Raw genomic sequence first — 26,611 nt, forward strand, 5'->3', positions numbered from 1 at the left:
GGTATTGTGCTAATAATAAGTAAGCTAATTCCTATTTCTGTGTTGAAGTTTTAACACTCCTAAGGTGTGGCAATTCAGGTCATATCTCAGGCTCCAACTTCTGGGAGATTCCTTCATGGAAGAATCATGAAAAATGTGGCACTAGAATAAATATTACAATAAAGATATAGAAGAATGGACTGAGGTTAGAAGATAGTTCAGGGATATTAAAGATGGGCAATATTCAGAAATCAGGCCACTATTAATTACATTTCATAGGTAAAGAATTAAATCATAGAGTAAGTGGTCATTGTACTTTATTTTGGTCAGAGTTATTATATTTTGTATTATCCTGAACTTTTTCTAGATGTGAATAAATACCAATGTATCCTAGAAAAACACTATTAAAAAACCCTTACAGATGCAGTTAAAACTTCAAATACTTTTCAAAATAATTTTAAAACAAATAAAAATGCAATATCAATGCCATGTATATTACCCGCTCTATACATTTTACAGTGTTGTGTCGTACATACTGCAGTTGACAATAGGGAATATTTCTTGGTCTCCTATAATAGGCTGCAGGATTCAAAAGCAGAAGTCCTGAACTTTTGAAGGCAATGTGAGAAAAATCTCTGAAACCTCAAAGTAGTCTTTTTATAGTCTGTTATTTAAAAAGAGTCAAGATGTTTGCTTTGTTCTGTTTATTTCTTTTGGGGACGAAGGGGGAGGAGGTCAGAAAAGTTTGGTTTCTGCTTCAAAGAGCTTTCCGGAAGAGTGGTGATTCATTTCCATTGTACGTCATCATGGAAGCACACTGTTCTGGCTTCCATGACAGCTTGAATTCAGGGTGATGTGTGTAATATTTGTTTTTCTGAAATCGAATATGTTCATTTGGACATTTGGGGTATATTGTGTTCGTATTCTCATATGCAAGGAATTGGCACTTTGGCTTCAAGAAAAATTATTTAAAAATCACAGATCCACCTTGTCTTTGATCTGGATCTGGGCTAATCACTAAGGGAACATTCAGCAATAATGGTCTCAAACATTTAAAACGCCCTGTGAAAGTCATTGTACTTGAATCATATTTAGAACTCAGAAAGCCAGAGCTACTTTATCTGCTTATTTTCTTTGAACAGTGAAGATCTTCTTATTTCAAAGAGAGTGTTATTCAGAGAGAAAATGTCTTAGTGAAACATTTTACCTTAAGTAAATTGAAGTTGTTGGGGGCTTATTATCCTGTTTGATGAGCCCCATAAAAATGAGGGTTTGGCATCTAAGTCGTGCATTCTGCCGTGCCTCTGAAGCTGTTGATGCAGTCAGGGACTGGCAGCCATCTCCATGTAGATGAGAAAATGTAACCAAAGACAAGGCAGGGGTCCCGTGCTTTCAGAGGAAAGTCATGTGACAGTTTCCCTCAAAGAAATTTCACTTGAGCCCGAAGAATATTAGGGTGCTTCTCTCCGCATTCTAGAGGGCCCTGTGTGTAACTGGGCCTTCTCTGCAGCAGATTACCGCCTTACTACTCACTTTATCTTACAGGTGTAAAACATGGATTGATACTCTATGATTAAGGCCAGATTTCAAGGAATAACTAAATTCTGTTTATTGTTGTTAATCATGATCTTTATTACGTTCCTCAAAGGAATTCGGCAGAAATTTGCTTTGATTCGTTAGTCAACAAGGAAACATTCTTGGACATTTTATTTACACTTTTGCCTGAAGGATAATTATATCTATTAAGGCATATTACTAAATTGAGCAAAATACATTTTGTAAATTATATGTTAACAGGTCTATTTTCCAAGGATAACCACTGGATTTCCACCCCCCACCCTTTTAGCCACCTCCTCCTTTAGTGAAAGTGATTGAAGATGTGCCTAAGAGGAAAGTGAATTCTGGTGATCTTAAGATGAAAATAACATCAGGAAGAGTACAGCGGCCAGCAAAGTCAAGGGAAAACAAAATACAAGCTAGAATATTAAAACAAGACCTGACTGGTAATTTTGAAAATAAAGAGGTAAGACTGTATTAAACTTTTGTTTGTCATGGCTCTGCTGTAGACAAGTCTCGTGATTTCTAGACCATCATGATTCTTCCTTCTCTTAGGAATTAAAGGAAAATTATAGAAAAGCAGCAAGTTGTAAGTGAAATTATAACATGCTTTTAAAACTTTTTAATATAAAATTAATACATGTTTCTGGGTTTTTTAAAAAAGTCAAAACAGTATAGGATTGCACTGTCCAATATGCTAGCCACTAGTCACATGTGGCTAATCTGATTTGAGATGTGGTATATGTGTGAAATACACATCAGATATTGAGATTTTATTATGAACAAAAGAATGTAAAATATCTTTTTTAAAATTGAAGTGTAGTTGATTTACAGTATTATATTAGTACAAAATAGTGATTCAGTATTTTTATAGATTACACTCCACTTACAGTTATTATAAAATATTGGCTATATCCCTGGTGCCGTATATCCTTTAGCTTCTTTATTTTATACATAGTAGTTTGTACCCCTTAATCTTCTACCCCTAAAGAATGTACAATATCATGTTAATTAATAATTTTATGCTAATTATATGTTGAAATGATAATATTTTTATTACATTGGGTTAAGTAAATGTATTAAATTTGATTTTTACCTGCTGCTTTTGACTTTTTTGAACATGAAACTGAAATTATATTTTTTAAGAAAACTTAAATTACATTTGGCTCTTGCTTATCTGTTAGACAATGGCTAGTGTAGAGGTTGTAAAGGGAAGAGAACAAAAGCATACTTTTCTTCCTCCCTGTGCCCTAGCCCACTCTTCATTGCACTCCCCAGAGGTGACCATTGTTAATAGTTGTTGATGGGACTTCCCTGGTGGCACAGTGGTTAAGAATCCACCTGCCAATGCAGGGGATGCAGGTTTGAGCCCTGGTCCGGGAGTATCCCACATGCCACAGAGCAACTAAGCCCGTGTGCCACAACTACTGAGCTCACGTGCCACAACTACTGAAGCCCGTGCACCTAAAGCCCGTGCTCCATGACAAGAGAAGCCACCACAACAAGAAGCCTGCGCACCGCAATGAAGAGTAGCCCCCGCTTGCCACAGCTAGAGAAAGCCCATGCACAGCAACAGACCCAATGCAGCCAAAATATAAAACACATCTGTGTCTGTTACCCTTTTTTTTTTTTTTTTTTTTTTTGCGTTACACAGGCCTGTCACTGTTGTGGCCTCTCCCATTGCGGAGCACAGGCTCTGGACACGCAGGCTCAGCAGCCATGGCTCATGGGCCTAGCCGCTCCGCAGCATGTGGGATCTTCCCAGACCGGGGCACGAACCCGTGTCCCCTGCATGGGCAGGCAGACTCTCAACCACTGCACCACCAGGGAAGCTCCTGTCTGTTACCTTTTTAAAATTTTTTTACATAAATGGAATCATACTATAGCACTGTTTTGGGGGGCGGTTTTTGCGGTACGTGGGCCTCTCATTGTTGTGGCCTCTCCAGTTGCGGAGCACAGGCTCCGGACGCGCAGGCTCAGTGGCCACGGCTCACAGGCCCAGCCGCTCCGCGGCATGTGGGATCTTCCCGGACTAGGGCACGAACCTGTGTCCCCTGCATCGGCAGGCAGACTCTCAACCACTACGCCACCGGGGAAGCCCTATAGCACTGTTCTATAACTTGCTCTTATCACTTAACAGATTGAATATCTGCTTATATTAGTGCATGTAGTGCTACAACATTTTTAAAATATTTGCATAGTATTGCATTTATGGATATACCTTAATTTATCTCACTAGGACTCTGCTGACTGGCATTTAGGTTGTATCGTCAGTCTTCTGTTAATACAATCTGATGCAGTGGATATTCCTAGAACATTTGAACAAACGTATCTGTAGAAGTAGAATTTTTAAGTCAGAGCATGTGCATAAAAATTTTGATAGTAGTAGAATTACCTATTTCAGTTTTATTCTCTTCTTTAAATGTATTTTTTGTATTTTCTTAATTTTCTGTGAAGAGCATATATTGCTTTGGAATTGAACGAAAATATCCACATTAATAAACAACCTCTAACACTTTCAAGGACTTTCAAAACTTTTTATTGACAGTTAATCATATGCATAAAAATGCACAGCTCAGTAAATTTTTACAGACTGAATACACCTGTGTTATCAGCATCCAGATCAAAAAATGGACCATTCCCAGCACCCTAGAAGCCCCTCTGCTGCTCCCTTCCATACACTTTCCCCCTTACCCCAAGCATAACTACTCTCCTCCCCCCCCCCCTTTTTTTTTTTTTCCGGTACGCGGGCCTCTCACTGCTGTGGCCTCTCCCGCTGCGGAGCACAGGCTCTGGACGCGCAGGCTCAGCGGCCATGGCTCACGGGCCCAGCCACTCCGCAGCATGTGGGATCCTCCCAGACCGGGGCACGAACCCATGTCCCCTGCATCGGCAGGCGGACTCTCAACCACTGCGCCACCAGGGAAGCCCTCTCCTCCCTTTTAACACCGTAGATTAGTTCTGCCTTTTTTGTACTTACGTTCGTTGGATCTTTCAATTGGTACTCTTTTGTTTCTGGCTTCTTTCATTTAACGGTATGTTGGAGAGATCCATGTGGTTGTAAACCATTCACTCACAGCTGTGTAGAATTCCGTTGAGTGAATAAACCATGCTTTATCCATTCTGCTATCGGTAGGCATTTGGGTAGTTTTCTAGTTTTTTTGCTATTAGAAACGGTGCTGCTCTGAACATTCTAAGGCATCTTTGATGAACATAAGGACATGTTTCTGTTTGGTGTAAACCTAGGAGTGGAATTACTGGCATATGGGCTATGCATATGTTCAGCTTTAGTAAATACTGTCAAATAGTTTCCCAGGTGGTTGATTTAAACAATCCATATTCCCACCAAGAGGTATTTGAGGGTTCCAGTTGCTTCATATTCTTACCAACTGTTGGTATTTTTCACATTAATTTTAACAAACTCTTTTCTTCTATAAGCAGTTTTAAAACGTGAAACTTCCCTCAAAAGAAGAATGTGTGAAGTGTTGTCTACCAGGGAAGTTCATTAGAAACTCAGTGCCTAGGGTTTTTACTGGAGGCTGGTTTTGCACCCTTGGAAAATTCCAGACTCCACAAGGAAAGCAGGTGCTCAGCATAAACCACAGTGTACAGTTTAGGCACAGTGATCTGCTCCTGTTCGTCTGGAGATAGTGGGAACTTCCTCGAAATCCAGATATCTGGACACCAGACACGGGCCAACCTTCAAGTGGGCCTTTCTAAGGGTAGCAGTCACAGACCTGCCATGTTAACTCTTTTCTTGGACATATTCAAATCCACATTAAGAAACAGTATTACCAGTAGCTCTGAGGTCCCCTGTGTTCTTGTCCCCAATCGCATTTCTCTCCCTGTCCCATAGATGTAACCGTTGTCCTCACTTTTGCATTATGTCCTTGACTTTCCTTATAGTTTTATCGCCTCTACAATGTAACCTTAAACAAAATACTGTTTAGTTTTAAGAAACTAAGTAGCAGGCACAAACCTAGCTGTGTAAAGTTTGGGCAGTATTGACCCTATTAGTTGAATGTGTTTCTGAGACACGGTCTGGCTTCAGCTTTCCTGAGCGTTCACAGGAGCCTTTTCTGAGAAAACTAGTAGGCATGGTGATGATTGACTTCTGGGAAGTAAAAGTGACACCATGGTCAGGGCATCTGGCAGCCCTTGGTCTGGATCAAAGTTGGAAGCCCTGCAGAAATATGTCTGGGAGTGGGCGGCTTCTAAAAACCCATAGCCAGTTCTAAGGAGTAGGTCAAAGTAGAGTACTTCTGTGGGTGAAATGCCTGTCCTCAACTGATCGTGGCATCAGGACATGGAAAGGGAAGTAGGAGCTTCATCAGCTCATGGTGAAGACAAAAGCAGATGAAACTCACAGGTCAATCCACCTGGGCATTCTGACCTTTGTTTAAAGAGGCTTCAATGGCAGCGGGTGTCTTGGTGACTACAGCAGTGAACGTGTCTCTTTTATGGATCACATTGCTCCAGTCTGGGCTAGTTGCCCTTAATGTCTGGTACATGGCTCTCAAACGGGGATCTTCATTCACCATCATCTTGGGCTGTCCCTCACCTCCCTCTTACACTTTGATTACCTGTTTCTTATGTGGTGAAGAGAGCACTGAACTAAGTCAGAAAGTGTGGCTTTGAGTCTTGAGCCAAGCAAGACTCAGCAGACTTGTGATCTTGAGCAAGTTGCTGAACTTCTCTGACCTTCCCATTTTCTCAAAGAAAGGAAGACAACACGTCTCATCTGTTTCATATAGTTGTTAGGCTTAAACGAGATTATGAAAATGGCTTTATGATCCTAAAATCTATAAAATGTTTTTCCATTAAGATAAAAATTGACTTAAAAGGTAAAAGTGCAAAAAAAAAATAAAAGAGGTGGAAGGAGCAAGAGAGGAAGAAAATATCCAAATGCATTGCTCTTGCTACAGGCATTGACATGACAGCCCATGGGGCCAATCTGGCTACTCAAGCTAAGGATGATTTTTATATTTTTAAATGATTGCATTTTAAATGGTTATATAAGTACCTGCATAATATGCTTGATTCTGCCTCTTGACCCACAAAGCCTAAAATATTTACTCTGAACTTTGACAGCAAAAGTTTGTCAAACCCTGTTACAGGGTAAAAAAATATGTCATAAACTTTATCTGCTGTGTATGTGCATACTCAAGAGAGAGAAAGATATTGTGTGTGTGTGTGTGTGTGGAGAGTCCCATGATCTAAAATATTTTTTTACTGTGTATTGTGTTCCAAAGTTGGAAAGCCACTGTGGACTAGATTACCTTTTCAGTTTTAAGATTATGTCACTTATTGATACTGTTTTTTTTTCTTTACAGAATGAGTTTTCAGATGGATTAAACAAAAAGCGTTTACAAATCTTATTAAAAGGCTATGGTGAATATCCAACGAAATACAGGTAAAATTTAAACTCTTGCATGTTACATCAGTCTTATTCCCCTAATTTTTCTTGGTTAAAATTATGTTTTAATTTCAGAATGTTCATTTGGCGCTCTCTGCTACAGCTGCCTGAAAATCATACTGCATTTAGTAACCTTGTAGATAAAGGTATTCATGTGGCATTTCTCAACCTTCAGAAGAAATACCCCATCAAAAGTAGGAAACTACTCAGAGTATTACAGAGGTATGTATGTTCAGTATTTTGCAGCAATGTGTATCTCCCCCAAGATATTTATTAATTAAAAATGGGAAAAGTGATTTCATAGTAGAGAAACTTAGCAGACACCTCCTTAACCAAGTAATCAAATTTAAAATCACCGGTAATAAATCCTATCAGTGTGTTGCACATCACTTTTGTGGTATTCTTGCCAAAAACTTATAACCTCAGTCTAGTCATGGGAAAACAGACACACCCAAATTTCACCACATTTACCTTCTGTATCATTTGTCATCATGTGAATGTATTATTTATTCAAATACATTTTAACAAGCTTTTCTGGTCTTTCTTTATTTTATTCACAGAACCCTCTCCGCATTAGCTCACTGGTCCGCCATCTTTAGTGACACACCATATCTTCCACTTCTGGCATTTCCATTTGTAAAATTATTCCAGAACAACCAGCTCATCTGTTTTGAAGTTGTTGCTACTCTTATAAGTAAGTAAGTAAATAATGAAACCAAGAGTAGATACTTATACATTTTCCTGATACCTTTGCAACATTTAACAATTCTAGTGTGAGACAGTCAGACATAGAGCATAAAATGGAGAGTTTGGACATTTATACATAAATAAACCTTTTTATTTACAATGAAGTTTGGATGGTTGCATTTTAGAAGATACTGTTACAGGCTAGATTTTGTTAGTAAGAAGGAAGCAGATGTTTCACTTACTGAAAGTCAGTTATTATTCATAAGACTGCAGTAAATATGTAAAGCATTTAGCACACGATGCCTGATGTGGCAGGTGTTGGCAGTTACCCACATTCTCATCATCCATAGCTTGCATTTAATGAGAACTTCCTGTGTACCAGGTACCATTCTAAGTGTTTTGCCTTTATTAACTCATTTAACCTTACAGCAATCCTGTGAGGTAGGTGTTATATATTATTATTCCCTTTTTATAGTTGAGGAAACTGAGGCACAGAGAGCTTAAGTTCCATGATTAGGTTAATGACAGAATAAGGATTTGAACCCAGGCACTCAGAACCTATAGCTGTACTCCCATTGTGTTACTGCTTCATCATTATCATCTACCCTAAAAAGTAAGTCTTTTTTTTCATATTAGTAAAATCAGCTAAATGGTCAATAAACTGGATCCAAATTAAACCAACACTGGTTTAACAAAAATAACATTTTTGTATTTTTCTTGTACAAAGGAGATAAGCACTTAACTATAACGATAAAATTCTGAAAAGTAGAAATAAAAAGACCCCAGCATACATACTGTGAATATTTTAGTTTACTTCTCTTTACAGATTTTCGTTCTTTTTATCATGCTGTATTTGCTTTAGTAAGTTTTTACCAATCATTGGAGGAAATATAGGAAAATATATAAAAGAAAAGAAAATTCATGAATATTCCTCTTCCTCAGAAACAATCTTGATAATATATTTCTTTTAAGAGCATTTCCCTAAATCATTAAATACCTTAAAAAAATAATTTATTGCCTATATAATATTTCACCTTATAGTTATACCATAATGTATCCCCCAACTGTTAAGACTTTTAGGGTTTTTTATTTTTATAATTATACTACTTTTATTTCATATGATATATACATTTCTCGTATACACTTTGTAAACATTTTATTGTTTATTGTAATATTCTATAATGTACATGGTCTAGTTTAATGTTTTATTGTTGGACATTTAGGTTCCTAATTTTTATGTATTAAAAGTAACAGTGTTGTGACTAGCTTCACATTCATAAATTCATAATAATTTCTTTTGCTTAGAGTCCCAGAATTGGTATCATTAGGTCATAAAATGTGAATATTCTAATTGATTCCACTAAAGGGTTGTACTAGTTTACCCTGTCAATAACACTAAGAGTTTTTTTTTTTTTTTTTTTTTTGCGTTACGCGGGCCTCTCACTGTTGTGGCCTCTCCCCCTTGCGGAGCACAGGCTCCGGACGCACAGGCCCAGCGGCCATGGCTCACGGGCCCAGCCGCTCCACGGCATGTGGGATCCTCCCAGAACCGGGGCACGAACCCGTGTCCCCTGCATCGGCAGGCGGACTCTCAACCACTGCGCCACCAGGGAAGCCCCAACACAAAGAGTTTTCAAAGGAAAAGAAACAAGAACAAAAGATGAACAATCCAATTAAAAAATGGGCAAGGGCTTGAATGGATGTTTCTCCAAAGAAGATGTACAAATGAGCTACTGAGCCCATGAAAAGATGCTCAGGACCATTAGTCATTAGGGAAATGCAGATCAAAACCACAGTGAGACACCACTTCCTACCTACTAGGACGGCTGTAATTTAAAAGAAAATAAGTGTTGGCAAGGATGTGGAAAACTGGTAACCTTTGTACATTGCTGATAGAAATGTAAAATGGCGCAGTCAGTGTGGAAAACAGTTTGGTGGTTCTTCAAAAAGTTAAACGTAGAATTACCATATAACCCCACAGTTGTACTCCTAGGGATATCCCCCCAAAAATTGAAAACAGAGACTCAAATAGATACTTGTATACAAATATGTTTGTGGAGCATTATTCCCAATAGCCAAAAGATGGAAACAACCCAAATATCCATTAACAGATGAATGGAGAAACCATATCTGTATATATACAGTGGAATATTATTCAGCCATGAAAAGCAGTGACATTCTGACACCTGCTACAACATGGATGAACCTTGGAAACATGTTTAGTGAAAAAAGCTAGACACAGAAGGACAGATTTATGTGAAATTTCTCAAATAGGCACAGAAAGTAGATTAGAGGTTACCAGGGCTGGGGAAGTAGAAATGGGAAGCTAACGCTGAGTAGGTACAGAGTTTCTGTTTGGGAAAGGATTTTGGAAATAGTGATGGTTGCACAACATTGTGAATAGAATTAACGTCACTGAATGGTACACTTAAAAATGGTTAAAATGGCAAATTATATTTTACCACAAGAAAGAAAAAAAAGCAGATTATATCTAATTAGAGTAAGCATGCACAACCGTATCTTTTACTTCCAGTAAAGTCTTGTTACATAGCTACGTATGATTATATACTAAGGAAATTGATTTTTCTCTTCTGAAACTGAAATCTAAATCTGAAAGATCCAGGACAGTCAGCATGAGTAGCTATGGATTTTCATCAAGGGTCTCAAACTAGTTTTATTCAATAAACTGAGCTTCAACTAAATGTTAGCCCTGCTTTGGGATAAGCCATTGTTTTGGCTTTCAGCTTACAGTCTAGTTGGGGCCAAGAAGAAATTGTGAAGGAATATAGTTACTTCTGTATATAATTTGGAATACATTTATAAAAGTCATTTTTAAGCACACTCTAGAGTTCCTCTTATAACCAGGAGGAAATTCTTCAGGTTTAGTGAAGGACCTCCACACGATGACCATTTCTCTTTATTCTCCTCTCAGTCAATTCTGTCTCTAGGTCCTCTACCCATACTTCTGTGTGGTGGCACCTAGCAGAATACAAGAGACGTTTACTGTATAAAACAGGGTTTCCCTCTTGCTTAATTGAAAACAGTCGTTCTATTGATGAAGATTAAATATAAGAGGGCTTTGTGTATGTGTGTGGTGTTTTAAAATTCCCAAAACTAGCAGTGTCTGGGACATCATAGGTACTTACTTAGGAGAGGTTGGATTTTTCTGTTAAAGTTAACTTATTAAGAGCAGCAGTTAAAGAAGCTGAAATGGTTCTTTTAAAGCTTAGTTTTGCAAGATTTTATTTATGACTTAATTATTAAATCTAAATACTTAACTAATAAATGAAATAATGGAATAAACCGTATGTAATCCAATATTCTGATCAGACCATTTGCTAATTTGAGAAAGATCTTATCATCAAAACATGGAACCCCAGCTCAGTATTTAAAATTAAAAACCTGAATTTAATAATTATGGAAAGTTGTGGTGGTTAGACATAGGTTCATTGAGCAATGAAACTGATCATCTTCCTAGGGTTTTTGGAAAAGAACGTTTTGGGGGTTGTGCTGGTTACTAAGTGAGAATGAGTTAAAGTCAGCCTTAGAGGCCTCTTCAGTGGAATGGATTCTGCTTTCTATTGGCTGACTTTCAGAGGACACTGCTGCAGCTGTCACTGATTGGTTGGTTTTCAAAGTCAAGTTTACTGAAACAAGTTGTCATTGAGCAGTTAGATTTAAAACTAGTCCTGGTGACTGCCTGTTACCATAGCTATAGAACACTCTCTTTCTAGAAATGGGACTCTTTAATTAGGTATGAATTTTAGTAGATTTGAGGAGATTGCCATTTAACATTGATCACATTTTATCGAAGACTTAAATAGGGACCTTTTTTAGGAGGGTCATTTTGTGAACCAGGAGAAATCTAAATACATGCAGCATACAAGCCAGCAGGAAACAGAGAGCCTTATAGCTACCATCAGGAATACTTTGGGAAGGTTCGTTTGTTTTAGTTGACACTTTCTCATTGACTGCTCTGAAGAAACGGGAATATTCTATAAACCTAAAATACTGCGGTAACATGATGGAGTTTTAAAATCTATTGTTCTAGAATTTAAAGAGTTATGTTTTCCTTATTAATGGGCCTGTTGAGGATATAAAGAGTGGATACATTTAAGAACTGCAAAGCTCTTTGATGATATAGAAACGTAAAGGTAAATTTTCAATTTTTTTCTTCATAGTCAATTGGTGTCAACACTGGTTTGAATATTTTCCTAATCCTCCCATCAATATTCTTAGTATGATAGAAAATGTTTTGGCATTTCATGACAAGGAACTCCTGCAACACTTCATAAATCATGATATAACTTCCCAGGTAAGAAATGTAAGGTTTTTAGAATAACACCTTATTTTGGAAGCTAACATTGGTTCTGGCATAAATAAGACAGTATTTTCTTGAAAGAATATAATAAACATACTACTGTTATGCTTTTAATAGTATTCCATTTTTTTCTTCATTAAACTGCTTCCCTGAAAGTCTGTAAAGAAGAGCCCAAATTAGAGTAGTTCTTTTCATAATTATGTTCTTAATATAATGCTTTTAGTATCTAAACCAAACGAGCATATTAGCAATGGCTGTTATGACTTTTCCTTCAAGAACTAATACATATTTTCTTATTTATTTTAGCTGTATGCATGGCCTCTCCTTGAAACTGTGTTCTCGGAAGTACTGACAAGAGAGGAGTGGCTAAAATTATTCGATAATGTCTTTTCCAACCGTCCATCATTCCTCCTGATGACTGTTGTGGCCTACAACATATGTTCTAGAGCTCCTTTGCTCAACTGTAATCTTAAAGATGATTTTGAGGTACATATCCTTGTTCTTAAGTAGTGATTCTCAATTAAAAATCCACGTATTTATTGAGTACCTACTATATGTCAGGTACTGGTGCCAGGTGGTAAGAATATAGCGGAGAATAAGTTATACCAGTGCATCCTGGCCCTTACATAGCTGTAGTCAGTTGTAGCTTGACTACTAGTCCTAAAATCATAGCTTCGGAGAAGAATCTTGATAATATTGGAGTTTTGTGCTTTTTGCCTGTTTAAAGGATGTTTAACAATTGGGTAGTTGTTTATTTTGTGCATGATCTTATCAGTGACCCAACTGGTCTGTGATAATCTGGATGCTTATTACACATGCAGAATGGTAACTATGAGAATTTTGAGGCCAGTGGCTGAAAGAAAGCATTAGAGGTAGTTTTTAAAGGGAGAGGTTCTTTTGGTAACAGGGTGAATTAAGTTGGTTTTGTTTGATTGTTACTTATTTTGTGGTTCCTATCAAATTAAACTTTATTTTTACTTCATGATCACAAGATGCGTACATGTATGTATGTGTGTATATATATTAGAATTTGGATCTGCCAGCAGAACAAGATAATGTGGAAACATGTCAGATATTTTTTAAAAATCAAGGTTATTTTCAGAGGCTAATTTAGTTTTGAATTTACTTATTTTGGATCTTGAAGAAAAAAATTCCAGTAGAAGAATTTATTTCGTTGTTGAAGCAGTCTTCTCTTATAAAGGAAGCCTTCATTTTGAGTTAAAATTTTAAAAGTTTTATTTCAAAATTTCATAATATGGTTGTATAAATTTGTTTTTTTAAATAGGAAACTGCTGGATCTTCATTTTAAAACTTGGGTTATGAAACGGTTCAGTGAATTTGCAAAAAAAAAAAATCCTCTTAAAGATAAATTCACATTTACATGTTTAAACTCGTTTTAGTTCTACCTTAATTGCTTTACTAGGTAAATCTCAATTTAAACACGAAGTTTTCTTACAGTATTTTTTTCACCATCGGAATAACCTGGATGTAAGTGCTGTAATTAGAGAAGTTTATCGTCTCATGGATACCACGCCCGCTGATATTCATCCAGACAGCATGCTTGATGTTTTTGTGGCACTGACAAAAGGGCAATACCCAGTATTTAATCAATATCCAAAGTTTATTGTGGACTATCAGACACAGGAACGAGAAAGAATAAGGAATGATGAATTGGATTACTTAAGAGAGAGGTAATCATGGAGTGGTTGTTCTTTGATAAAAACAAAATCTATTATAAACAAAATTTTTATGAAAAAGACATGTAAATTATTAAGTTGTATAAAATCAGAGTTTGAAGGATGGAAATATCTTTAAAGGTATTCTTGCATATGGAAGTAAAACAGTTACATGTTAATCAGGTATACATTTTGTGTTTTGTTCGTTCTTGGACTTAAATTACTCAGTTTTCTTATTTGCGTTTTGTTATAATAATAAATATTATCTACTCTAGGCAGGCAGTTGAAGACATGCAAGCTGAAGTAGACCAGCAAAGAGGTGAAGATGAAGCTTGGTACCAAAAACAGGAACTGCTTCGTAAAGCTGAAGAAACAAGGAGAGAAATGCTCTTACAAGAGGAGGAGATGATACAGCAAAGACAAAAGTATGTTTAACACTTTGAAAAGAGCTGGACATCTGAGTTATTTTAATAATTTTATTTCTTTCACCATTATGAAATTATATATAATTATATACAGTTTCACTTTGTATAGTATTACCCAGTTCTGCTATTTCCATTAAGCAAATGTTTAAGCTAATAAAAAGAAATTATAATACATTTTTCAAAAAATTGGCATATAGTAAAATGTAATTCTAAAGCTATACTGAGTATAATATAACTTGCTGTGATTATTCAGAAGTAATACAAGATCTAAGATACCTTTTACAGTGGGCAGAAATGCCTTGCAACACAATGCTGGGTAAATCATCTTTAGTGGAGTATAATTTTTTAAATTGTGTTTTAAACATATCTGTGTGACCTGAAAATGAAACATAAAGTGATTGTCTCATTATACATTTCATACTTTGGAGGACAGGGAAAGAAGTATTAAATGTTTATTCAATAATACGTTAATAAGGCAAAATGTTTAAATTAGTTAAGATCATGGGATAAGCATTGAGATTAAGGCTAATTGTTGGGAAAATCACTTCTGTAAGTGTTTGTTGATTCTTATTTTTGTATAGAACTTTATGAAACAGATTTCTGGTGTGAGTTAAAAAAAATTACTGAACTGAGCCATTAGCCTTCTAAAATTCTAAAAGAATAAGCATACATAATCTTTGGTAACATCAGAGTATTTTGGGGCCTTCTTTTCTCAGATAAAAGATATTAATTGTATTGAGGTGATCTGAGTAGTAGACCTGTTAAAGAGAATTTTTGAGTATGAAGAAATAGCCAATTGCATGTGGACTTGTCATTTTCATGAATGCAGGCTTGTTTTGTAATTGAGCGTTTTCATTTATATATTATAAAAACCCATGTTATGATGGCACCAGTTGAATTGGGAAAGCAGACCAAAATAGGTGGCAGGCCTTTCATTGTTGTGAAACATAGTATTTTTCCATTTAAATATATATTGGGAAATGATTTTATTTATTCCTCTTGATGTATTTTGTGTTTAAGACTAGATGCTGTGAAAAGAGAGTTGAAAGTAAAGGAAGTGCACTTACAAGATGCTGCAAGAAGGCGTCTTCTGCAGCTTCAGCAAGATCAGCGTGAAATGGAGCTAAGAAGACTGGGTGATGAAATTGAGAGAAAGGTTTATTATTCTTAGTTCTCATACATTATCTCCATTAACTCTCATTTAAATGTAACGAACACCTTCAAGTTAAATATTATTCCTAGAGTTCACAAGGGATACTAAATAGCCCCTTTAGTTTTATGTAATTCTGCCCCACCCCCAGCTATTCTTATTCTCTTCTATATTTCATTAATGGTTAAATGTTTTAGAAATGCCAGGAAAATGGGTCAAGTTGACGAGTGTCCTTGATGACGGTTTCTTTTAGAGAAGTATCAATTAACCATGAAGTTAATTGTGAAGTAAGGGAAATGCTCCTTTTTAATATAAAAATTTACACATCGCCAGTCTAAAAAGATTTCCATTATAAAATATATGGAGTTAAAATGGACCTTCTCCACTCATCTCTCATTTCATCCCCAGAGATAAATTATTTTAAAATGGTTATATATCGTTCTCTTTTTTACGGTTGCATAGTATTCCATTATATGGACATGTCATAGTTTACTTAACTAATCTCTTGCTGTTGGACATTTAGGTTGTTTGCAGTATTCTGCTGTACGAAACACTGCTAGATTGTGCATTCTCGGTACAAATCTTTGAGTAGTTGCACACATATTTTTGTTAAATAAATTCCGAGGTATGCCAAATTGTCCTCCAAAAATGAATGCACTTAGGTATTTTAAGAATATAAGGGTACCGATACCCTAGTCAATTTGGAGTGCATCAGTCTTAATATTTGCCAGTCTGATAGGTGATAGTTGAAAAATGGTTTTGTTTTTTGGGTTTTTTTGGTTTTTTTGCTAGTGCTGTTAACTATTTATTTATCTATCTATCTATCTATCTATCTATTTATTTATTTATTATTTGTGGTACGTGGGCCTCTCACTGTTGTGGCCTCTCCCGTTGCGGAGCACAGGCTCTGGACGCGCATGCTCAGAGGCCACGGCTCACAGGCCTAGCTGCTCCGCGACATGTGGGATCTTCTCAGAGCAGGGCACAAACCTGTGTACCCTGTATCGGCAGGCGGACTCTCAACCACTGCACCACCAGGGAAGCCCAGTCTCTTCATTTATTTATCTTCATTTGTAGAACTAAAAATTGCATATCTAAATCGTTTCTCCATTTTTCTACCAAGTTACTCTTTTTCTTACCAATTTACACAGGCTCTTTTATCATTTGGGGCAGCTGTGTCCAATAGAAGTATGATGTGAGCCACATGGGTAATTTTAAGTTTTCTAATGGCCACATTAAAGTAAGAAGAAACAGGTGAAATTAATTTTAATAATATTTAACTCAGTATATTTGAAATTATCTTTGCAGTATGTAATTAGTATACATTGTCATTGAGATGTTTTACCTTTTGTTTGTACTAAGTCTTCGAAATCTAATAGTCAGTTTATACTTGTAGCACACCTCAATTAGGACTGATCACATTTTAAGTGAGTTAACAGTTATATGTGGCTATAGTGCTTGCCTCACAGCATAGGGTCAGGGCATTAATCCTTTTGTCTGTTGAGAATGTTTTGCTCGGTCTGTGTTTCTTGACTCTTAAGAATGTTTGCAGTGTCTTTTTTTCATCATGTAAAATATTTTAATTTTTGGATAACCAACTTCATTAGTTTTTTATGACTTCTAGGTTTTCTGTCATGTTTATTAACCTTCCCATTTAAGGTTATTGTACCACTTATGCCTATTTTCTTCTAGTTCTGTAGCTTTCTGTTGTTTTTTTAAATCTTTGATTATCTCATGTGTTTGTTTGTTTATTTATTTATTTATGGCTGCATTGGGTCTTTGTTGCTGCGCGTGGGCTTTCTCTAGTTGTGGCGAGCAGGGGCTACTCTTCATTGCGGTTCGCGGGCTTCTCATTGCGGTGGCTTTTTTTGTTGTGGAGCATAGGCTCTAGGCGTGCAGACTTCAGTAGTTGTGGCATGCAAGCTCAGTAGTTGTGGCTCGTGGGCTCTAGAGTGTGGGCTCAGTAGTTGTGGCACACAGGCTTAGTTGCTCCGCGGCATGTGGGATCTTCCCGGACCAGGGCTCGAACCCGTGTCCCCTGCATTGGCAGGCGGATTCTTTTTTTTTAACCCCACATTTGTTTATTTATTTATTTTTGGCTGTGGTGGGTCTTTGTTTTTGTGCGAGGGCTTTCTCTAGTTGTGGCAAGCGGGGGCCACTCTCTTCATCGCGGTGCGCGGGCCTCTCACTGTCGCGGCCTCTCTTGTTGCGGAGCACAGGCTCCAGACGCACAGGCTCAGTAGTTGTGGCTCACGGGCCTAGTTGCTCCGCGGCATGTGGGATCTTCCCAGACCAGGGCTCGAACCCGTGTCCCCTGCATTAGCAGGCAGATTCTCAACCACTGCGCCACCAGGGAAGCCCGGCAGGCGGATTCTTAACCACTGTGCCACAGGGAAGTCCCTAAGAGTCAGCAGATTATTGTGTGCCAGCAAATCTGACCCACCACCTGTTTTTTAAGACTCGTGAGTTACAATGGTTTTAACATTTTCAGTGGTTAAAAAAAAGTCGGAATCAAAGAATAATAATTCATGACATGAAAATTATATTAATTTTTTAAAAACATATGAAATTCAAATTTCAGTGACCATAAATACAGTTTTATTGGAAAACGATCACACTTATTTGTTTACATATTTCTTTGGCTGCTTTCGCACTACAACAGCAGAGGTGAATAGCTGACACAAACTATGTCCCACAAAGCCTAAAGTATTTAACTCTGAGACCCTTTACAGGAAGAGTTTGCCAGCCCCTGATGTGTCTGAAAATTGAATGTAAGGAATGAGTTAGGAACCAAGCTTACTTCTTTCCAAAGGCAAGTCAATTTTCCCAGCATCATTTGTTAAATATTAGCAAAGTCATTTTGCCAGCTGATGGTTATTAAATGTTCAGTTCCCCTATAAACTTGATCTCCGTCCTTTGCTGTCTATTCCTAAGCCAGTACCACACTGTTTGAATAACACCTGTGTAATGTTTTACTAATTAGTAGGCCTAATTACCACAATTAGTGTGCCTTTTAAAGAGTTTTCTAAAGTATTCTCAAATGTTTATCATTTCAAATAGACTTTGAAAATTTTATCTCTCCCTCTCTCTCTGAATCCCCCCATCCTATTGGCATTTTTATTAGGATTGCACTGAATTTGTAAACTAATTAAGGAGTTTCAAACTTGCTTTTGATAAAGTAGTAAATATTTAAATTTTTCTTAAGATTTTCATTCATCTATATTAATAATCTATTATCTCTTTTTATAGCATGAGATAATACTTTGTTTTGTTTAAAGCCAATTAATTTAAGTTGTGTTTTAAAATCCATGATTTCTTTTAACTATCTCATCTAGTAAATGAGGTTGATAATTCATTATTCTAGAAAATCTATGTTCTTCTCCAAAAGTAATACAGGCTTAGAACTCTGATCTCTTTATTCCAAACCCCTTTGAGATAGTGGAAGGCAGTTTTTTGGTGGAAGAATCCTGTCAGGTCCTTTCAGTGGCACGATCTGGCCTCTGCCTCCCATTCCAGCCTCCTGCCCTTCCATCTCCCTGGGCTGACAGTGAGCTCTGACCCTGCTAAATAGCAGAAGCTTCTTTACTCACCGTTCAGGCGCCAGCAGGAAAGGCTGCTTGAGTCCAAAGTGACACGTACAAGTGACACAGACATCTGTTAGTAGCAAGCAAAGTTGATCTGTTTTGCTCTGGTACATAGCTGTTTGTATCTCTGAAAATTCATGAGCAAAAGAGCTTCTGTAATTGAAATTCCTAAAAAGCATTATTTGCTTTGCCAAACATCTCCTCCACCTCTTAGCATTATAACTACTCTTGCTTCATCAACTCAAGTATCCCCACCTTTGAGCTAACTGCTTTCTCGGGAACCTCTCTAAGTTGAACTGGTTTTCAGTCCGTGGTTTTTTTACTCCTTGGATGCATGTCCTTGCACATCCCACTATACTCTCATTTTTACTGTTTGTTTCTCTGATTATATGTATTTGATAGTTTGTCTACAATAGCTAACACTTTGCCTTATGCATGTAAGTAGTAATGCAATCATTAACCGTTTACTGGTTGGATGAAATGATTAGGTTAGATGCCTCATGGGTTATAGTTTGTTTTGTTCTGAAACACATATCATGTTATTCTCACTCCTAAAGAATGAGCATTTTAGGCAGCCAAGTATTTAAGACTGTTCCCAGGAGTCTCTATCTAAAGAGTTCCTGATCCAAATCCTCTAATGTATAGAACGGAAAAGCTCCCAAGTAATCAAATTTTGAGAAAGGTGAACTTTAAATTGGCTAAGAGTCCAAGCAGGGCACATACAGCTTGAACAGTCCACAGTAAATTTTAACTTGAAATTACTAGTTGCCAAACCAAATTTAGAAAAGTATAGAAGTTTAATCAAAAAGAACATTAAATAAATGTTATATCGAATAAGATTAAACATTTTATATTTTTATCCACTGTGAATTTAAATTGCTCAAGTTTTTCTAACTCATAATATGGCTAATGTAATATAGAAAGCACTGCCATCTGTTCTCCCAGTCTGGGCAGTTAAGCATATGGTAATTGTGTTTTCTTTTTTAGAAAATTATGCTTAACTTTAACTCAGACATTATTTCTAGATTCCACAGTGAATGTTAATAGATTGGCAATTACTCTGGTTTCAAAAACCCAATACCTATTATTTTAAATGCATTTAGCGGGTTGTTCATATTACAAGATTACTAAATCTATTAAACAAAAAATATTTTTGTAAATTATTTTTGGTATTCACAGTTTGTTATTTGGCCGTAGGTACACATGAGAGATCGAGAAATTGCTGCCACAGCCAAAGACCTAGAAACGAGACATCTGGAACTCGAATCACAAAAAAGACTTTATGAGAAGGTATAAATCAACAATTTCCAATATAAGAAAAGCAGAGTTTGCACGAACTCTTTTTAGACAGTTTATTCAAGGTTTTTTAATGTTCATTTTATTTGGTTTTTTTTTCAAGAAGAGTGTAGTGTTATCCAGGATTGTAAGGTAGCCAGAATGTCTGATGCACAGTTTGTTGTAATTCTTTAATTCATGTTTCTCTTAACAACTTAGTCTAGTGTCTGAAGCACCAGATGTAAGCCCCAGATTTTGCCTCAGGATCTTTTACTAACTTACTAAGTTTTCTTATATCTGTGTAATAGTGACTGCAAAATTAACCCAGTACTTCACAAAGATCCTACAAGGTAAGTCAGATAAGAGCTGTAAGGCACTCTAAATTTGAATCTTCTGGAATCCAATCAGTAAGTACCTACTTTAGCACGTATAATTCAGTTTCCAAGACCCTGGAAAAGGAAACTTTGTTACTGCTGTAGATATTTTTTGTTGGGGAAAAGCATTATGTTACTCATTTATTTGATGTTGAAACCAAGTTTTCACTTTCCTCTTAAAGTCAGACTGAGTTTGAAATTAGCGATAACTACAAATACGTAACAGGTAACATGCATATGATTGTTTGTTGCTCACATTAAATAAGATTTAAAACATAGCATCCATTCATAACTACAACACTTTAAGTTTCTACACTGAACTTTTTCTAAATCTGAGCCCCAGGAATTTACACTAAGTCTCCTATGATTTTGAATTAGAATTCATTCATTTGAACTAAGCTTGAGGTTATTTTTTACTGTCTTTTCTGCGGGGGAGGTGGAGTGGTGGCACCGGGGGCATGATTTCAGAATTAACAGAAATTTTGCAAGAAAATACTAAAAATTCAAAGTGTTTTTCTCTCAGATTCTCAAATATTAACATTTTGCTAAATTTGCATTATCCTTCTCTTTCTGTCTATACACACATTTTTTTTTCCTGAGCTGTTTGAGTAAGTTACAGACATGATGCTCTTTTACCCCTGAATACTTCATTGTATATTTTCTACAAGGAATCCTTATTACATAATCACAGTACAATTATCAAAATCAGCACATTAACATATTATTATCTGTTGTATAAACCGTAGTAACATTTTATCAGTTGTCCTAAAAATGTCTTTTATAGCAAAAGAAAATCTAAGCTAATCCATTTGTTTCAGTTGTCATGTCCCTTTATTCTCCTTTAAGTTGGAACCATTCCTGAGTCTTGTCTTTATATTTTAGGACATTTATACTTTTGAAGTATATAGGCCAGAAATATTGTAGAATGTTCCTCAATTAGCATTTGTTGTTTACCTGATGACTAATATCAAGCACCTTTTCATATATTCATTGTCCGTTTTTATATCTTCTTTGGAGATCATGTGGTTAATGTCTGTTTAAAGCATGTAGGGCCATACTTTCTTGGTTTTTATTATATCATGTAATTTTTTGTTGAGAACTAGCTATTTTAAGTAAAAGGACATTTCTGGAAACCACATTCTTTTCTCTCCCAAGGGTTTCTTGTTGTTTCTTTGCTTAGTGACTTTTCTGAATTATTCTGTAAAGTATTCTTTGTCATGTCATAGCCACTGAAGTCTCTACTCAGGTAGCCTGGTGACTAGACAGAGATTTCCTTAAATCCCTTGAACCAGTAAGCCTCTAGTCTTTGCCGAGAGGCACCATGTGCATCATTTTCGGGCACACTTTCAACACTCAGTTAGATAGTTTACAACTCTCTTAGATTTCACTTCCTGATTTTGCAAAACCTCAGTTCACCAGAGCTGAGCGCTTAGGACCTTCTCGGGTCTGAGCATTCACACAGCCCTTGGCACGTGCACATTTTTTTACACATGCACACGGCCTTCTAAAGTCCCAGGAATCTATTGGAGCATTTCAAAGCCCCCTATAGGTATCTGATTCCCCAGCTTTTCCTACAAAGCTTTTTGATTGGCCCGTTGTTTGCTCTGTGATCCACTGCCTTGGACAGTCACGATGTTCTACAGTTTCCCCTGATTGTTTTCAGCAGACATCCCCAGGGAAAAGGCTACAGGTGAGTTATGGGTCAGGTCAAATAAAAACAGCCTTGAAAGTGGGGTCTTCCAAGTCAGATGATGACAGTTCTCTGGGAATGGGAGTTAGAAGGACCTCAACTCCATTTTCTCCCCTCCATTAGCTGCCAGGCTAATGATTTTCAAAACTAATGGCAGAGCTTAGGGGTGGCATGGAATAGGAATAAAGCAAGTTTAAAATGCCATAAAGTTCGTCCTTCTTACTAAGATTCAGCCATTTTTATGAATAAATGCGTCCCAGATTGCTGTAAGCCTTCAGTTAATTTCCAGAGTTCTGAAAAAGTTTGTTTTGCCAGTGATCTCAGTGCTTTTATAGATGAATTTTCAGAGGTCCTTACTCTTATTTCCACTGATGTCACCACTGTTTGCTTTTTACTTTGAAAATTAGATGATTACAGTTTTGGTATTCTGAAAAAGAGCAAAGACGTTTTTGTGTTCCAGCATCATTATTATATGGATTGGTGATTTTTTTTTTTTTACAAATGATTTCTTTAACAGAATCTCACTAGAAATCAAGAAGCTATTGCAAAAGAAATGAGAGAAGATGCAGACGCCCATAAACGAAAAGTGGATCTTGAAGAACACATGTTTCACAGACCAAAAGGAACAGATCAAACTCAGAACCAAAAAACTCAGAAGGTAAAAATATGATAAATTTAGTGTATCTATAGAAGGAGGAATTACCATCTGCCATTCTTTTAAAAGAAGGAATTTAATATTGAACTCTGTAAAGTTAATTTGTTTCTTTGCTTCAGTTATCACAGTTCCTAGAAACTCACGTTATTTTATTTAGAGGTTACTTACTTCACTGACAGCCATATACATGTGTCTTTTATACTCTGAGAATTTCAAGACTTGGAAGAAAATACATAGGGAATAACTTTATAAATTTTAGTGCCCTACGTTTTTAAGCCTCCGAAATTATCCCTGAGTGGATTAGTTGCAAAACATCAGGTCTCTGCCTGGTATAATATAAGCCAGCATTTCCAAAGTGTATTCTGTAGAATATCAATAACTAGTATTAAATAAAATGGGGATGACAAGTATTGAAAATGCTGTCTTAAAGTTAGGTTTTTCCATTCCAGGTTTGAGGATATGGCACATTGTGAATCTTTAAGAAATTTTCTTAAACTTATTTAATAGAATTTCTTGTGGAGTATCCTTTCAGAAATGCTGGCTTAAATGAATGGAAATAGAATTTGAGGGCTTCAGGATAGAACTTTGTCTATTATCCCTTTAACGAAATGTTAAATGGGTCTGTGGCAGGGCCTGGCCCTGTTCCAAAAGCCAGGAATAGTGTAAGATTTCCCTACCTTCTGTTCTGTCCCTTGGCTTCCCCCCAGAATATCCCCTCCCCCCTTTTTTTTCCTTACAGGCTTTTGTCCAGTCTGTAAAAATAGGTTCTTCTGACTCCTTTTCAAAGGACTGAAACATAGGAATTGTTTAATTCCACCCATCCCTTAGCCTAGAAGTTCTCAACCTTGGCTATACATTAGAACCACTTGAAGAGCTTTCTAGAAATACCAATATCCAGCTGATAAAGAGATTGATTTAGTTGGTTTGTGGTGGAGCCTGGACATCAGTTTGTTTTAAACACTGAGGTGATTCTAATATGCAACCAGGGTTGTGAACATCTGTCCTGGACACTTGGGTACGTTGAATGGACATACCGTATTTTATGTAGTCTAATCTTGCTTCTGAAATTTACGAATTTTTCTTAGTTAGTTGAAGAAAATTTGGCAGAAGCTGAACAAGCATGTCTAAATACTGACTGGCGAATTCAAGCTTTACATAAACAAAGATGCGATGATCTACACCAAAATGAATGTTACCAGGACGTAGCCAAACTGCTTCGGAAAAACAGAAAGAAAGAAATGGAAGTATTAAACGCAGTGATGGAGGGGGAAGCTAAAAAGGTAAGAATGGTGTTATAAACTTCTTGTTATTAATCATTTAAATCTTGAAATAGTACATAATCAAATGGCAGTAGCATCAAACCACATAATTTGTGTTTGAAAAGATCTTAAAGATGATCTAATTTTAATAGGTAGTGCTCAGAGAAGTCCAATGTGGATGCCACCTAAGAATGACTAAGTGTCTTGCTCAGTTACGTTAGTGTCTCAACTTCCCAACCTCGTGGATTTGTTCTAGCTGATCGTATAGTATTACGACTTTAATTTACCTAATTTTTTATACTAGCAACGTAAATGACTTTGAACAGTTAGGAATTATATGTAGCTACTAGTAATAAAAACCAAAATAACGGTAACTATAAGCAAGATAGAAGTATTTTTCTTTTTCACATGAAAAGTCTGGAGGTGAGGGCTTCCCTGGTGGCGCAGTGGTTGAGAGTCCGCCTGCCGATGCAGGGGATACGGGTTCGTGCCCCAGTCTGGGAAGATCCCACATGCCGCGGAGAGGCTGGGCCCATGAGCCGTGGCCGCTGGGCCTGTGCGTCCGGAGCCTGTGCTCCGCAGTGGGGGAGGCCACAACAGTGAGAGGCCCGCGTACAGCAAAAAAAAAAAAAAAAAAAAAAAAAGTCTGGAGGTGAGCAGTCCACGGTTGGTATCCTGGCTCCAAGGTCATCAGAAAAACTGCCCCCTTCAACCTTTCTGCACTATTTCCTGGAGTATGTCTTTCATTCTCAAGGATACCTTTCCATCCATTCATTGTAAAAACTCAGTCCCATAAGGTTTGAGATCTGAAATGTATTGAAATGAACTGTTATTTCAGTGACAGCTGGGACCTGTATGGCACTCTGAGGAACTGAATAGTAGGGACATCAGAAGTGCCTCTGCTTTCAAGGTTCTTCAACAGCCTTGAGCCAAGACAGGCACCCAAATTCCCTAATACCAAATAAATCCTACGTGCCGGCGTGCCTTGGAAATATAAAGTAGAGGAAACAAAAGGGGCTACTTCGCTATAGGAACTTGCATTAGCACAATTTTTATGCGATTTTTTTTCATTTATTTGTATTTAGTGGGAGGAAGCTGAAGAACAAGACTTTGATTTGAAATCAGAAAAGAAAGCTGCTGCTCTCTCAGATGCCTCTAGAAGGTGGTTCCTAGAGAATGAGATACATGCTCAACGTCCGTATCATAAAGGTGAGCATCGTGAATGCTTCCGTCTCCCTTCATGGTGTTACACCTTCATTCATTTACTGTGGTCTCTTATCATGGATAAATCCTTGAGATGTATTTTGGCACTTTTAGTCAAATTATTGCTCAGCTAAAAGGTAATCACTAGTGACCACTTTTTGGTCAGGAAGGGTGGGATGAGGAGGTGGGACTGTTTTAAAAAAAAAAAAAAAAGCTCCAATTAAGAAAAATTTCTCAACCATCCTATAGAATTGTTTTATTCCATGGTCCTTGGCATCCCCTTAATGTACTAGACTATGATTTGTTCCCAAAGTGCTATTTCTAGTTAATTTTAGTAAAAATGTGTGCTTTGCCAATAGCTGGTCCTTAGAACAGTTTATTAAAATAACACAAGGAAACTTATTATAGGATCTAATCAAACATTAGGTTTTGGTGCAAGGCTTACAGTGGCATTCAATGAAACATCAAAATTTTAATTTAAAATTCTTGGAAATTCCCTGGCAGTCCAGTTAGGTTAGGACTCAGTGCTTTCACTGCCGTGGCCCAGGTTCAATCCCTGGTTGGGGAACTAAGATCCCACAAGCCCCATGGCATGGCCAAAATAATAATAATAATAATAATTTAAAATTCTAAAATAGAGTAAAGATACAGGGAACTTCTGTTTTACTATATCTTATATTGTTTCAGTCTTTTATAAAATGTATGTATTACTTTTTAAAATAACAGCCTACTGATATGTAATTCATATGCCATACCATTCACCTATTAAAAATATACAATTCAACAGTATTGTATTACCATATATTAAAAAATATATTCAGAGTTGTGCAGCCATCACCACGATCGATTTTAGAACATTTTCACAGCCCCAAATAAACCCCATGTCCATTTGCAGTCATTCCTCATTTCCTGCCACTCCCCCCAGCCCTTGGCAACCACTAATCTACCCGTTTCTGTAGATTTGCCTATTCAGGAAATTTCATATAAATGGAATCATATGCTACATGGTCCTTTGTGTCTGACTTCTTTCACTAGCATAATGTTTTGAGGTTCAGCCATGTTGTAGCATATATCAGTACTTCACTCCTTTTTAATGCAGAATAATATTCCATTGTATGAGTATTCCACATTTTATTTATCCATTCATCAATTGATAGACATTTGGGTTGTGTCCGATTTGGGGCTTTTATGACTAATGCTGCTCTGTGCATTACCTTTGTAATTACTTTTGTAGTGCACAAATTGAAAAGCAAAAATAGAGGTTAGATGCTATCATCATTTAATTAGGCTACTTTTGAAACCCCTCATTACCTCTCACGCTTTTGGGTTTAGGTCCCAAATAGCGCCCGGAGCCCTTGGG

At 36.9% G+C, this 26,611-nt stretch overlaps 1 protein-coding gene across 2 annotated transcripts in view; it reads left to right on the forward strand.

Moving 5' to 3' along the window:
• Positions 1 to 26,611, forward strand: part of TBC1D31 (TBC1 domain family member 31) — a 63,588-nt gene that overhangs the window by 28,721 nt on the left and 8,256 nt on the right. For both annotated transcript variants that reach the window (XM_060115987.1, XM_060115988.1), the window contains exons 8-20: positions 1,826 to 2,002; positions 6,870 to 6,949; positions 7,028 to 7,174; positions 7,513 to 7,646; positions 11,821 to 11,954; positions 12,267 to 12,446; positions 13,419 to 13,651; positions 13,912 to 14,061; positions 15,082 to 15,217; positions 19,993 to 20,085; positions 22,652 to 22,792; positions 23,875 to 24,069; positions 25,134 to 25,257. In XM_060115987.1, coding sequence (XP_059971970.1) covers positions 1,826 to 2,002; positions 6,870 to 6,949; positions 7,028 to 7,174; positions 7,513 to 7,646; positions 11,821 to 11,954; positions 12,267 to 12,446; positions 13,419 to 13,651; positions 13,912 to 14,061; positions 15,082 to 15,217; positions 19,993 to 20,085; positions 22,652 to 22,792; positions 23,875 to 24,069; positions 25,134 to 25,257 — 1,924 coding nt within the window. The remainder of the gene's footprint in view (positions 1 to 1,825; positions 2,003 to 6,869; positions 6,950 to 7,027; positions 7,175 to 7,512; positions 7,647 to 11,820; positions 11,955 to 12,266; positions 12,447 to 13,418; positions 13,652 to 13,911; positions 14,062 to 15,081; positions 15,218 to 19,992; positions 20,086 to 22,651; positions 22,793 to 23,874; positions 24,070 to 25,133; positions 25,258 to 26,611) is intronic.

Source organism: Mesoplodon densirostris, chromosome 13, assembly GCF_025265405.1.
Source record: "Mesoplodon densirostris isolate mMesDen1 chromosome 13, mMesDen1 primary haplotype, whole genome shotgun sequence".
NCBI lineage: Eukaryota > Metazoa > Chordata > Mammalia > Artiodactyla > Ziphiidae > Mesoplodon > Mesoplodon densirostris.